At 42.6% G+C, this 13755-nt stretch overlaps 1 protein-coding gene across 2 annotated transcripts in view; it reads right to left on the reverse strand.

The window, feature by feature from the left end:
• Positions 1 to 13755, reverse strand: part of HS6ST2 (heparan sulfate 6-O-sulfotransferase 2) — a 284248-nt gene that overhangs the window by 231762 nt on the left and 38731 nt on the right. Inside the window, exon 2 of one of the 2 annotated variants that reach the window (XM_072626537.1) lies at positions 9713 to 9793. The exons of the other annotated variant lie outside the window; for it this stretch is intronic. Coding sequence (XP_072482638.1) covers positions 9713 to 9793 — 81 coding nt within the window. The remainder of the gene's footprint in view (positions 1 to 9712; positions 9794 to 13755) is intronic. 2 annotated transcript variants of the gene reach the window in all.

The raw sequence follows: 13755 nt of genomic DNA on the forward strand, positions 1-13755 counted from the left end.
GGGAAGGGGCCTTTGAAATCATTAGCATGGTACAATAGAAAGAGCACTGGATTTGGAGTTAGAGGACCTGAGTTCAAATCCTGACCCTACCATATATTACCTGTAGTATCTTAAGCAAGTCACATCCCCCCTCCCTACCTCTCAGTTTCCTCACCTGCAAAACTAATGGTTAGACTGGATGGCCTATGAGGTCCCTTCTAGCTCTAGATCTAGGAAGCTGCCATTTAGTCCATTCTGCAGACGAGGAAAAACCATAAGAGGACCTGAATTCAAATCCTGACATTTGGGTCCTCTGCTGCCTTCTCTATAAAAGGAGAGGGTTAGACTAGATAATCCCCTAAGACTAAAATCCCTAACCCTAAATGTGCCTAGGACCCCTTCTGGCTCTAACAATCTGCATTCTGGTGATCTAATTGCCTTCTAATCATAGATAACTAAACAGCAACTGAATGGTTATTTTGTGGTGGAAGATGCCTTAAGGACACAGAACTGTCTGCTGACAGCCACGCTGCATTACTATCATAACACAGAGGTTATTCAGTCAACAAGCTGGGAGTAAACACTTCCCAGGTGTCAGGAGCTGTAGCAAGAGCTGGGGAGCCAAAGAGAGAAAGGAAAATGGCCAGAGAATGTGTAGCACTTGAGCTGAGCCTTGAAGGGAGCCAGGGATTCTGGGAGGCAGCAGGAAGGAGAGAAGGACATTCCCAGCATGGGGGACAGATTTCCCACGTGACCCTAAGGAAAATCACTGGGCCAGTGAACAAACACTGAAAGGCATCGATTGGAAAGATGGAGGAAAACTTTGGAATGCTGCAGGGTGGGTGGGCTTTGGGAGCCACTGCTCGGGGAAAAGCTCTCCTTGGTGCCTCCTGCTTGTCTTTTTACTTAACTGTGGCCAGTTTGGAAGCTGGGAAGAGTGAGGGGACAAGTACTCCTCAACAGACTGCAACGATATAGGCAGCAGCATGGGGGAAGTGAGATACTGAGCACAAAGAAAGGGAGAGGCATGTCAATTTACATCCTACATAAATGTTTCCTGTTTCACAAGGCTCTTTCCAGGTAATTTTAAAATATTGTAAAAATTTGTGCTTTTACTGTGTTATCAAGCAGTAGATGATGTTAAGAGAAACAACAAGCCCACTGCAAAGGAAAGAAAACAAAGGATCATGGGAATCTCCCTCTGCCTCCAGTCTCTGCCCTTCTCTAATCCATCTTCCAAACAGCTACCAAAGTGATAGTCCTAAAATACCTGTTTGACTGTGTGCCAATTGTGTTGCTCAAGAAGCATCAGTGGCTCCCTAGTCCCTCTAGAATCAAATACTAATTCCTCTGGTTGCTGGTTAAAGGCCTTCAGAATCTGGTTCCAGCCTATCTTTAGAGGCATATTGCTCTTCTTGATCTGGTCTTCTTCCCATGAAATCGGCCTGCTTTCTGTTACCCATACAACTTATCCCAACTCCTGTGTCCATACCTTTGCACAGGCTACTCCAAGCCTGGAATCCACTTGCTCTTCACTTCTGTGAATCCCTGTTTCCTGCAGAGTTCAGCTCAGCTTCCACATCCTACATAAAGACTTTCTCCATTACTCTCAGCTGCCAATGCCCTACATCCCAAAATTATTTGCATTTGATTGTCTGGATACATATTTTCCCACCCCAGCGGGTAGCACGTGGTGGGAGCAAAATACTTGAACAAATTCTTGATTAAACAAGACCTGGCTTCTAGTCCCAGCTCTGGGCCCCTGGACCATACAACCCCTCCAGTAAGTCACATATGATCCATAAAATGAGGGAGTTGGATTTGTAGCTGTAAATCTATGATTCCAGGACCCTAGGACAGACTCTACCCTCTCTCCAGCCTTTAATCTGGAGAATAAAATAGTTCATAAACTTTTCACTGTAGATCCACAGGGTATTAAGTCAACTAAAAGCACTCTAACAATGAAATGGCTTCTTAGAGGTAGGGTATGTAATGGAAAGAACATAGATTTGGTTTCAAAGAACCAGAGTTCAAATTCTGCATCTAACACTGTGACCCCAGGCAAGTCACTTAACTACTTCCAATCCTCAATATCTACCTCTATCAAATAGGGACAATAGTACCCACACTGCTTACCACACAGGGTTATTGTGAGGCCCAAGTAACAGCAGGCACCTGAATGGGCTATCTTGATGGCAGGTCTCACTTAGGCACATGCTTGATGGGTGACTCCAGTGGTAAAGTTGGCTTCACAGAGCTGTCCACATTCTTTTGAAGTCCCCAGTGTAGCCAATGACATCTATTTGTAACATGGCTCACAGAATTGAGGGTGTAGCCTCTGGCCGCTGCCAAAACTAACTTGTCAACCAACTTCCAAGGGGATCAAACCAATGGCCATAGTCTCATGCTGCCTTCTTCCAACCAGCAAGCTACCTCTGTCCTTTCCCTTCTTCCCAGCTTATCTCTAAGTCAAGGGTAGACTTCTTGTGTCTTGGACCACTCTGGTAGCCTGATGAAGTTCATGGATGCACCCTTTCTCACAATAATATTCATCAATAATTGAAAGAAATGATAAATTTCAGTTGGTGGTTTGTGAAAATAAGGAAGTCATTTTCCCCCAGCCAAGTTCATGGACTCCCTGAAATCAAATCAATCCACGGACATGTGATGGGCAGGCAAAGACGTGTCATGTATCTCAGGTTAAGAATCTCTGCTCTAAGACACACTCTCCAGGAAATCTATCTCTATTACAGAGAGAGAAGCAGCCTCATCTAGGAAAGGTCTAGAACACTAGGAAGGCCTTCTCTGTAGGCTCATCACCTACTGGAGTCAAGAGATCAGGACACACAATCGTAACCCAACAGTGGTCGCCAAAACTTCCAAATGGAGAAGAGACTTCTTTTTGTCATTCAAAGGACAGGAAGAAAACGAGTTCTTTATTCAAGACTAAGATCCACTTTCCAAAAGGGATAAATAGAGGCTGAAGGGCAGGAAGCCCAGTTTAATGGGAGTAAATTATTGCCAAGAAAATGTGTGTAATATAGCTTTTAAAATTTCACTTTACATTCCAGGCTCCAGTTTAGCTCTGAAAACAAGACCTCATCCTCTCTCCTAGAGCTCAATTTAAAGCCCACCACTGGTCCCTGGGGTTTCAGAACTTTAAATAGGAAATTAATATTGCCTCCTCACCCCTCACCCACTATTGAGCGTCTCTTTGATTAACACAGAGGAGAGCTGCCAAAGAGAAAAAAGTAGTACTTTTTGTATAAATTTTTTATTTAAAGTAGGTTCATTAACGTCACCAGGTAAACAGAATTAAGAAGACTATTCCTACTTTATTAAATTCAGTGGGGCTTCATTTTTCTAGCCAATCTACATAAGTGCATTTTTAGATAAGGAAAGGACCTCTCCCTACTTCCTGACTCACTTTAAGCAATGGCCCTGTTTTGGGTTAACAATTTTTCATCCCAGAAATGCATCACATGCTTTCCTGCCTTCATATATGGGGCATTTGAGCCACCATTTATCTTTTCCTGAAGGTCATGGCAAAAAATGGAATGGACAGTGTGGAAAACTTGGGGGTCAGAAGACCTAAGTTCGAATCCCACTTCAGTCATTTACTAGCTGTGTGACCCTGGATGTACCACTTTACTTCTTAGAGACATCATTTCCTCATCTGTAAACTGTGTATTACATTTGTTCTGTCTCCCAAGGTCCTAAGAAAAGTGCAATTTAAATGTGAATTATTATCACTACTACTAGGCTTCCCCATGATACAGTGATACATCAGGAACTAGCAAGGTGTACAGGGAAGCTACTTTCCCCTCCCCAAAATGGCCCCAGATTACTATGCCTGTAAATTCCTCCTTTTGCTGTGATCTGTCACTGTATCCTGTCTTACTGGCTGTAATCCCCATCTTTAGTTATGCCTGAGAGAGGTTTTGCATATACACAACCAACTGCATAGACTTTGTGATATCAATTTGCCAGTCCAGGATTCTCTCTCTCTCTCTCTTTCTCTCCTTCTTTCTTTCTTTCTTAAATTTAAAATTTCTTTCATAAATTCTTCCTTCCTTCTCTTTCTTGCTTACATGTTATATGTTACTATAATACAGAATCTCATCTACACACTAAAGAGATGGGAAAAAACTAAAAATGTAATTAAGACCATAGATACTGATTACAAGGAATAAGATGAGCTGTTATCAATATGGTGGAAGGGAGAGATGGGAGGTTTAAGCTAGGTTAGTTTAATTCAGGTTCTTCCCATAATGCCTCTGGACAGGGCCCTGCTCAAGACTCAGGAATCATCCTTTTCCAAAGAAGTCTTCGCTGCTCGGCCTCACCTCACAATCTTTCTCTTACTCTGAATTCATTCATCATTTGTCTCTCAGACTAGAATTCTAATTCTTCAAGGGGAGGCACCTTGTGATCTTGACCTCTTTGTTATCCTGAAGGATACCTACTTCAGCACCAAACATACAACAATCCAGGCAACACCTTCTACATGAAGCCTTTTCTGATTACCACCCCAACTGTTGTTTTCTCCTTTAGAATATAAGCTCCTTGAGGGGAGGGATTATATGGCATGGTGGATAGAGCACTGGGACTGAAGTCAAGAAGATCAACCCTGGGCAAACCACTTTACCTCTGTCTGCCACAGTTTACTCATTTGTAAAAATTTGTAATAATAATAACAATAACAGCACCTCCCTCACAGGATTTTTGTGAGATCAAATGAGATATTTGTAAAAGGCTTAGCATAGTGCCTGGCATAGAATAGGCACTTAATAAATGCCTGTTAATGAACTACATAATTAGTATGTCACATAATCACTTCCATGTTGTCTCTTCACTAGAATGTGAGCTCTCTGAAGGTATGAATTGTTTTGGCCTTCCTCTGTATCCCCAGAAATCTAAATATGACAAATATATTCAAGTGCCTACTGTGTGCAAAACACACAGGTGTTGGGGAGGAGATTTATAAAGCACTGTGCTTAATAAATGCTTGTTGACTCACTGAACTTGGGTTCAAATCCCAGCTCTAACACTAAGTCACTATATGATCCAGGGGAAATTGCTTAACTACTCTGAGAAGGCTACAAATCAGAAGGTCCTTCTCCCATGCAGACCCATGCCCCCAACATTCTACCTTCAGTGACAGACAAGCTTAACAATGCAGGTCCTCTAACTCTAAATCCAAGGTGACCAGCAGATTCACCATGGATCACCCCCTCCAGAGCTACTTCCCCAGCTGAGACTCATAGTTTGGGGACCCCAAGGTGGATGCTTACTACTTCTCTCAGGGTTCTTGGGGTAATGCTGAGAGGCTGGGCTTCCTACTGAGCTCAAAAGGTCTCATCGATATGTTTGCTGTTAACATCAGCCAAGCCCAATCAATTAGCTTTTAGTAAAGGTTTACACTAAGGTGATAACAGAGGGAACAAAACACTCATCTCAGACCTGGGGTGCACTCTTCCATAAATGCATGAAAAGTCCAGGGGATAAGTGGCCCAAAATTAAGAAAAGCTCACACATGGTAACTATGTGTGTTGGAAGTATAAACTCCCAGCTGGCTGCTCAAAAAGTCTCCTCCGTTCTTGGGCAGCATGGCTTTGGGGAGACACATTCTTCTGACAGGAGACTATATTTCTATATCTATCTGTGTCTGTCCTCAGTGAGTCTCTCTCTGGATTTAATGTCTTGGGTGACCATACTTTTGCCTTTAGATGCTTCTGGTCAGTTGTCTCTGGTAACATGGTCATAGGAGAAGGGAAAGGGGAAAGGGAGGAGAAGGAGAGAGGACAAGAGACAAAGATACAAAGAGACACAGAGAGACAGATTCCTCCTTCCACCAAGAGTAATTGCCTCTCAGGAGCCTGAACGTGGAATCCTTCACTACCAGGCCAGTCCATCACTTGAATGGGCTCATTGCTGAGCTCACCATTGTTTGGCATCTAGTTTTCATCCAATGCCTGACAGTCCTATGGTTCTTTCTTTCTTTCTGTCTTTCTTTCTTTCTTTCTTTCATTTATTTTAGGATTATATTAATTTTATTTATTTTTAGTGTTCCACAATCCCTATGGTTCTTTCAAACCAATTAAGGACTTGTCCACATACTGTGATATAGGGCAATTCCTTAATACCTAGAATACTCTGGTGATTGACTCAATTGAGGTGTCTATACCTTCTGGGATTACATTAACTGAGGGTAGAAATGGAAACCCCCATCCATACAACCATATAACCTCAGAGGGCTGACATTCACACTTTTCATGTCCTGTACAAAGCAGTTCTTTTCACCATGCTGTCTTCAGCTTGAAGGGGTTAGTGAGCCAAATGGCTTAAAGCAGGGGTGGGGAACCTGAGTCCTCAAGTTTGGTCCTTTGACTGAATCCAAACTTCACAGAACAAATCCCCTTAATAAAAGGATTTGTTCTGTCAAACTTGGACTCAGCCAAAAGGCCATAGCCAAGGACCTAGAAGGACACATGGTTACCCACCCCTGGCTTAAAGTCTGCAGAACTGCTACAGAAAACAAGATGCTCAGCCTCTAGGCCCTCCATAGACGAGGAGTTTCAAAAATGGTGTCCACTTTTATGTGCTCAATTTATTGACTGGCTGGAAAGGAAGGTGAAGAACAGGGCAGCTCCTGCATTATTATTAGTTCAAAGTCTGCACTTGAAGGCCAAAGTCAAAGGCTTTGCATGAAATGAGTTAGTCCGTTACAATGCCATTCTCCATCTTTAGAAAGTATGGAATTGTTTGGGTGGGCCAGTTCCAGAGGATTTCATCGGTGACTTCCCAGATTAAGAAGGAGAAATATGCAGTAGAAGTAATATGGCTGGCCATCATGAATTTAACTAAGTCCTGCTTTCCAAACCTCTTCATTTGGTGCTGAGACCAGAGATGGACTGTACCAGGATCCTCTTTGTTAAAGAAGGTTTGGGAAGAACTGGAAGGAAAATTGGTGGCCATTTATTTATTGGAGAACATCTGAACATATTTTGTTCTATCAATGATGGAAAATTATTGAATTGATATAATTATCAAAATAATCAATGTGAAGTCCTCAGAGAAACTTGAGGAGACTTTGATAAAATTATGCAAAACAGAACAAGCAGAACCAGGAAGATAATTTACATTATGTCAAAAAATAAGGTAAAGGAAAGTTAACAATGAAAACTTTGAAAACTCTGATTTGGGCAGTGACCAATATAACTTTAGAGGATGGATGATGAAATTTTGGTTTCTGCCTCTAGGCAGAGAGATGGGGAATTGCAGGGGAAGAATGAAGCAAATATCTTCAGACATTGTCAATTTCCTTTTCAAAAGTTACTTTTGCTTAAATATAATTATACATTACAAAGGAAGATTTTATTGGCAAGGGGTGTAGCCATTGGAAAGCCAGTGATTAAGAAATCATTAATCATCAATAAAATCAATAAAATATTCTTAAAAGTCAAATTTGAGTTTGTTTAGTTATAATATGATGACCTACAGCTCTGGAAACTGGGAGTCTTCAAACAATAATTTTTGATCACTTTTACAGGACAGGAGGGAAGGATAGGAAGACTTCACGGAAGGGGAGACACCTGAGCTAGGGCTTGAAAAAAGAACAATTTCAACAGATAGAAGCTTTAAAAGGGAGTGAATGCATTCTCTACATGGCAGGTACCCACTCCCGCAACCTCCACCCCGGGAATACATGGAGGCAGTAGAGACTAAGAGGAGCTATCCAGCTTGTTCAGGAGGTAGATAGAGTAAGTGGAAGGGGATTACGTTGGGAAGGCTGGAAGGGAAGCCAGGTTGTGGAAGGCTTTAAATATCAGATTAAGAAACCCGCATATTATCCTCCTAGCTAACATCATGGCCCATTGGCTCTTAATCTTCGGCACTTTCAGGAAATAGCTAAGGAAGAAGCAGCCCGTTAAGAAATCCAAATATGACAAATAAAATATTAAAAGTGCTCACTGTGTGCAAAACACACAGGTGTTGGGGAGGAGAGGTAGATCTTATAAAAGCAAACACAACTGAAGCACCTTTAGTAAGCACTATTGATTTAAACTGATTTTCAAGAACAATTTCAGGCAAAGCTTTTGCCAGTTCTATTTCCTGAAAGGGAATGGCCTCTTAGAGCTAGTTTCAAAAAATGGCAATAAGGCAAGGGACAAATTGTGACCTCATCCATCCAACTGTGGCTGAACACAGTCATTTTCCCACCAACTGCTTTTTCAAATTAAAAAAATGTATAGGACTCCATTTTGTGGTTTGATCTTGGTACCCAGGGTCAGCATCATAGAAGCAAATGGAAGTGGAATATCCCATAATTTGTCTTGCTCTGTAGTGGGACACTTGAGGAATAAGTGTATCATATATCCCAGCTGCCAAGGGGGATGGGGGAGGGTATCATTTATTTACACTACTGGGAAAATAGCAGAAAATAGGAATTAAAGTTATTCCTTAACTCTCTTTTTAACTAACAATGTTAATTCCCATTGGCATCTCCATTACTCCATTAAAAAATTAGAAATCAAGAATCTAGCTTTGAGTCTTCTTCCCCATTTCAACAAAACCAAGGTCTTCTTACAAAGTTAGAAGTGAAAAGGATCTTGGGCATTATCTAAGTGTGAGCCTCTCCTCTGACAGAGAGGGAAACAGCCTCAGATAGGGCCAGTGGCTTGTCCAAGGTCACACAGCAGGTTAATTTTCTTCTGAACAATTCATTTGTCGCTGAAGCTTTTTCTGTCATTTCTAAGGCTTGTGACAATAATTGGTTACTATGGAAACTTGGCTGGTCCTGTGATTTCTGGGAGGGAATAAACAAGAGAAGTAAATCAGCTGAAAGAGCCTATTTTTGTTGAAGATACCCATATTCCTTGCTAAGGGAGTTTGCATTTAAACAATTCCTGTTCTTGCCTCTTCAATTCTTGGTCTCTGCTGCTTTGCGTTCTGCAACATCCAAAAAAGTAGAGAACTGAAGGCGTGGGCAAAAACCCCAGTAATGTCCTAAGGACTGAGGGATGCCAGGAGCTCAGTCATCTCTGGAGGGAATAGGGGCTGGAAGTTCGAAATGCTCTCAACTAGCACCCCACAAACACACATGTACACACACACACATACACACACACACACACTCAGCCCCAATCACCAACTAAAAGCTATGTGTGACTTACTATTTCCCTACTTCCTGCCTTCCCTAAGTACTTACGGGAAATAATGCTCTCACAGAGTGGCATCAGCACTCGGGCTTCAAGAGACCCTAGAGATTGGCAAGTCCAACCCCTCATTTTAGAGAGGAGGAAACTGAGGGCCACAGAGGGGAAGCAGTTTGCCCAAAGTCACACAGCAATCTGATGGAGACCACTATGGAAGGGAGAATCAAATGGCAAGAAAGCTCAGCAGGTGGGGCGTTCAAAGGCAATAGAAAAGGAACTATTGAGCTGTTTGCAAACTTCAGGTCTCTAAGATCCCCATGCAACATGACCCCATTCCATGCCGTGACACCCTCACCAAGTTTCTCCCACATGGCCAACAGCTTTGACCATGCCTGGGCAGGTCAATATTGGACAGTAAAAATTGGACTGTTTGCTTTGGAGACACAAAAAGGCACAGTGAAAACATTTTCCCATCTTCCAACATGAAACTGAGTTCCAGTCTCAAACCAAAATGTTCTAAAAGCTTTACAAGGCAGTTGGTCTCACAAGTACTTTGAAGGCAATTCCCAGCCTACCTTCTCTTCTTTGCTCCTCGCCTCTGATAGGCTCCTTTGGGGTCTCTGCAGACGCAGTGAGCTTTCTTGCTCTTACAACAACTAAAATAAAAGGAGAAGGCAGGCTTCATGACAGGGCCTCTGGCAAACCCCTTCAAGCCAGAGGCTGTCACCACAGTAAGGCAAGTTCATCTGAGGCGTGCACGGCACACTTGTGGGATGAGCCACATTGAACATCCACTCAAAGGAAAACAAAACCAAGGCTGGGGAGGTGAGGTGGGGTGGGACATGGTACAACCCTGGCATTTCTGTCATTAGCTAGCTTTATGAAATTAGGCAAGACTAGGGGTGGGGGAACCTGAGGCCTCTTGGGCACATGTGACCCTTTAGGTCTTCAAGTGTGGCCCTTTGACTGAATCCAAACTGGATTCAGGCCACATGTGGCCTTGAGGCTGCAGGTTCCCCAACCCTGGACAAAACCTTCCCCCCACCCCCACCCCTAGGGCCTTAGTTTTCCAATTTGTAAAATGAAGAAGCTATGTTAGGTAATTCATAAGGCACCTTTTCCTACCTCTGACATTCTAAAATTCTTTGACCTGGGTTTTGCTCTGTCCCTTAGAGCAGTGTGGCCTTGGGCAAATCGTTTCTATTTGGTCTGTTTCCTCTTCTGAAAAATGAGAGTAGGGGTAAGACTCAGAGCTGGGGAGGCGGCGCATGGGGAAACTTAGAGCCATCACTGGGGTGGGACAAAGGGAACTTTGTCCCAGGATGCTGGGATTTAGGAAGCAATATTAACAGAAACATCCCAGAGTGAACATGTTCCTGCCAGCAGCCTCCTCCCATCTTGGTCCCCTGCCCTCCTCCCCTATTCAGCAGTAATCAGCCCTTCAGCAGCAGAGAAACCTTCTGATGTCCTGAGTTCTTCATTTAGATGGTTTAAGCACAGATGAGCTTCTCCCCAACCTCCTCTTCCACCCTCTCCCATTGCCCCAGGCACAAAATCCAGAGTTAGGGTTCTGAGTAAACTAGATGATCCAGTGCTAACATTAGGGGATTTTTTTAATTTTATTTTTCTCAATTACATGCAAAAAATTTAAACATTCATTTTTGAAATTTTTGAGTTCCAAATTCTCTCCCTCCCTCCCCTCTCCACTCCTTGAGAAGACAAGCAATTTGATAATTATACATATAAAGTCCTGCAAAATATATTTCCATTTTAGCCAAGCTGCAAAAGAAAATATAAACCAAAAAAAAACAAACAAGAAAAATTAAGAAAGTAAAAAGCATTCTGGGATTCATAAGAGGAAAAAAAATGTGCCTTTCCATAGAGGTTTAGACTTTCTAGGCACTAGGAAAACACAGAGAGGGAACTGATTTCTGAGACCATATAGAATCAATTGAGAGCATTCAATCTTCTTACTCTAGTGCCAACTCAAGGCCCAATAGGTAAATATACGAGTTATCTATCCTTCAGTATGCTAGAACAAACAGAGTGCTGGATTTGGAGTCAGAGAATCCAGGTCCAAATACTGCCTCTGTCACAAACTGTGGGACTTGCCCCTACCCCCAACTCAGTTTTCCCATCTATACAGAGGAGAGGACAAAATAACTACTGAGGTTCCTTCCAGTTGTAGACCTATGATCTACTGTGTGACTTGAGGAAATCAGTCCCTGCCATGGACCTCAGTTTCCTCCACTGTCAAAAGAGAGTCCTTGGATCAGATGGCCTCTGAGGTACCTTTCAGTTCTAGGTCTAGAATCCTATAAGCACAAAAAGTCAGGCAATATTACTCTAACCTCTGTGATTAAAACAGACAAAAAAACATTTGCCAAAATCCAGGTTAGAAGCTGGACATCTGGGGGGTGGCAGCACTATGGCCACCTCCATGGGATTACCTGCTGTTTTGATCAGTGTTGTTGAATGAAAATGAAAGTGTCTGTCCCACCCCCCCTACACACATACACACACACACACACACACACACACACACACACACACACACACACCCCTCCCAGCCCTGCTTCCTCACGTTCTTGACCTGGTTGACTGGAAATGGTGTCCCCTCCCCTTCCTGCAGCATTCCACTTGTTTCTTTAGCATGGGATCATTTCGAATGAATTAAATACAATTCACCAACTTCACTTGGCCAAAATTAGACTTTTCATTTCAATAAACAAAGTCCAATATCTCTAATTACATTGCTCTGCTTTCCTGAAGAGAGAAGCTATTAAGTTGCTACCATAGGTCCCTTTTCTTCACTGATAACATGAAATGTTGGAAAGTTATTTTACCAACAGTATTTCAGTGTGTAAGTTGTGTGGTACAGGAGAAAGCCTAGCTGTGTGATTCCAATGAAACTATTTCCTCTCTCCCTGTCTCTGTCTCTCTGCCTCTTTCTCTCTGTGTGTGTGTGTGTGTCTCTGTCTGTCTGTGTGTGTGTCTCCCTCTGTTTTTGTCTCTCTTGCAACTTTGGTTTTCTCATCTGTGAAATGGGGAGAATCATGCCTCTATTATCCACCTCCATGGGCTATTGTGGGAATCAACGAAGATAACAGATGTCAACTAATGCCAAAGGACTATATAAATGTTGAAAACTATTACTATAGTTTAGTATGACCTATGTACAATTTCTTTTTCAAAGGCTCTAAAGTTAGAAGGAACCTTAGGGATCCTCTGGTCCAACTCCTTTTTCTGTAGGTAAGAAAAATGAGCCCTTCCAAATGGACCTGCCCATGGACACAAAATTAATAACTGGCAGAGATGAGATGAACTTCAATTCAATTCAACAAGTGTTTATTAAATATCTACTACATGCAAATGACTGGAGATATAGATACCAAAAAAAAAAGCCCCTGACCTCAGGGAACTTCCATTTTGTGTTTCCGATAAAATGTACGAACATAAGTAAATACATGAGAATTTGAAGGGGAAAGCATGAGTACCTGAGGTCTCAAGGCCAATGCTTGGTCCACTGCACCACACTACCAAAGTGATCAGCTTCAAGCCCTGGTCTTATGATGTCACTCCCCAGCTCAAGAAGCTCCACAGGCTCCCTTTTGTTGCTAAAATCAAGCTCTTCTATTTGGCATTTAAAGCCCTTCACCACCTGGCCCCTAGTCTATATTTCTAAGTTTCTTGCACATTATTCTCTTTCATGTACACTTCAGATCCAGTCAAACTGGCCTGCTTCCTATTCCCTGTCTACAAGACTCCATCTCCCATCTCCATACTTTTGCACAGGCTTTTCCCATGCCTGGAATGCTTGCTCTCATCATCATCACTTCTTAGAATCCCTATTTTCCTATAAGGTTCATCTGAACTGCCAACTCCTCTAAGAGGCCTAACCTGATCACTCCAGTTGCTAATCACCTCCCACCCCCTGAAATGCATTAGTATTTATGCTGTATGTATTTCTTATTTACTTGTGTGGGTACATGTTCTTTTCCCCTAATAATCAATAAATTCTTGAAAGATAGGAGCTGTTTCCTTTTTGTCTTTCCTATCTTCTGCACTCGCATAGTAGGTGCTTACTAAAAGCTTGCTGAACAAATGAATTAAGTCTATTAAAAATTAGTCCTCTGATAATCAGCTGGGCCCGAATAGCTTTCTGTTCTGCGAGTACACCAACCACCCTCCAGCCTGCTGGTGTTCGCATGGCTGAACCCACAAATATTAGACAGACCCTGGGGTGATTTGCAGCATGAAGATTTATTTTGTGGTCTGATGCGAAATGAAATGGCCACTGTTTTGTGTGGTTGCTCACCAGGTCAAAAAGGCAAAATGTTCTCTTCTTCTGTGTCGTAGAAACAGCAGGGCTAGTTCCTGCTAACATTCTAAGCCCCAGTGAAATCACCGTGCCTAGGCCAGCATGCAGCCAATGGAAGAAGGAGATCTGATGTCTTGGCCCATTAGGATGCTCAGCTCTAGAATGGCAATGGGTATCAAAGGGGCAGGCTGAACTGTGGACGAGGGCCAAGAAACAGAGGCGATACTGACTCATTTCAGGGAACTGACCAAACAGTTGTCAATGGGCCATCCTCACCCTTTCTTTTTCTCTCAAAAT

Source organism: Notamacropus eugenii, chromosome X, assembly GCF_028372415.1.
Source record: "Notamacropus eugenii isolate mMacEug1 chromosome X, mMacEug1.pri_v2, whole genome shotgun sequence".
NCBI classification, from domain to species: Eukaryota; Metazoa; Chordata; class Mammalia; order Diprotodontia; family Macropodidae; genus Notamacropus; species Notamacropus eugenii.